This window comes from Physeter macrocephalus, unplaced genomic scaffold, assembly GCF_002837175.3.
Source record: "Physeter macrocephalus isolate SW-GA unplaced genomic scaffold, ASM283717v5 random_13422, whole genome shotgun sequence".
NCBI classification, from domain to species: Eukaryota; Metazoa; Chordata; class Mammalia; order Artiodactyla; family Physeteridae; genus Physeter; species Physeter macrocephalus.
The window spans coordinates 1-1,231 of NW_021158710.1; the positions used below are offsets into that span (position 1 = coordinate 1).

Below are 1,231 nucleotides of genomic sequence, written 5' to 3' on the forward strand. Positions count from 1 at the left end.
CCCCCCGGCCGCCGCTGCGGGGAGCCTACGGGCAATCAGGTCCCTGAGCGATTCGCCGGGGGCCGGCGGTTGATGCGGGACCTCCCCCCGACCCCGGGGGCGGGTTTAGGGGACTTCCTGAGGATGCCGCGGGCAGCGGGGGTGAGGCAGGCGCGTGAAGCCGGGCGGGCAGCCCGACTCCCCAGGTCCCCCTCACACGCAGCTCCGGCAGCCGCGCTGCCTCCCGCGGGCTCTGCCGCGGCGCGCGCGCGCACACGCGTGTGCACGTGGGCGCGCACACGTGCACACACGGAGGCGAGCGCCGCGGGCAGAGCCGGGCCCGCCTCTGCCTCTCAGAGCACAAAGGGCGGCTGAGACCCAGAGTGGCGGGGAGGGGACCTGCCCGGCCCCTCCGAAGGCGAGGCGCCTCAGGAAAACGAACCCTAACCCCACAGCGCCCGGCTGTAAAGAAAACGAGGCGCCAAAGGCCCGGGTGGGCCCCCGGGGGGCAGCCCCGGGAGGCGATCGTCACTTGCCGGCTATCACTCCGCGGCCGAACTTCTCCCCGTCCCGCAGCAAGGCCTGGATCTGCGCGGGGCTCAGCCCCAGCCTCTCGGCCAGCAGCTCCCTCCAGGCCGCGTCCTCCCAGTCCCGGTGCGCGATGTGCACGGCCAGGGTGCGGTGCCGCTGGCCGCTCAGCACGGGCCGCCACCGCGTCTCCAGGGTCTTCACCCCATTTAAGACGAAACCCGCGTGAGGCTGCCGGAACGACAGGCAGCCGAACTTCATCTCCCGGAGCTCCCGGGGCCTCACGCGGCTGCCGAAACACAGAACCGCGATGGTCAAGGAGCCCGACGTGCCGGCCTCCGAGCTCACGACCCGTGGGCCTGACCTCAGCCCCGCGGGCCCCCCCGGGCGCCAGCCCCTTCCATCCGGCTCGGCGCCGTCAGCTGACAGGGGGTGCCGACCATCAGATGGAGCCCGCGGGCAGCTCCCAAGGGAGGCCGGGACGGCGAGAGAGAGGCGCGTGGGCAATTCCACGACAGAGGGCACTGGGCCCCGGGCGGCAGAGAGGAGGGAGGCGGGGCCCCTCGGCTTCACAGCCCGGCGGCCGGGCTCCGGCCCGCTCCCGGCACAGACAGGGACCGCCCTGGGCCTGGCCTCTCCCCTGCCCCCGGCCCCGCAGCTCCCCGGCCCTGCCGCACCCCATGCTCTGCGGATCCCCCATCTCACCCCAGGGCGGCCGAGTGCA

General features: G+C 74.4%; 1 protein-coding gene across 1 annotated transcript; it reads right to left on the bottom strand.

Moving 5' to 3' along the window:
• Positions 1-21: 21 nt before the first annotated feature.
• On the bottom strand, positions 22-1,149 carry LOC102984565 (protein EOLA1). Its single transcript, XM_028487721.2, has one exon. The coding sequence runs from the start codon at positions 766-768 to the stop codon at positions 508-510; it is 261 nt and encodes an 86-aa protein (XP_028343522.1). The 5' UTR covers positions 769-1,149; the 3' UTR covers positions 22-507.
• Between the last annotated feature and the right edge of the window lie 82 nt (positions 1,150-1,231).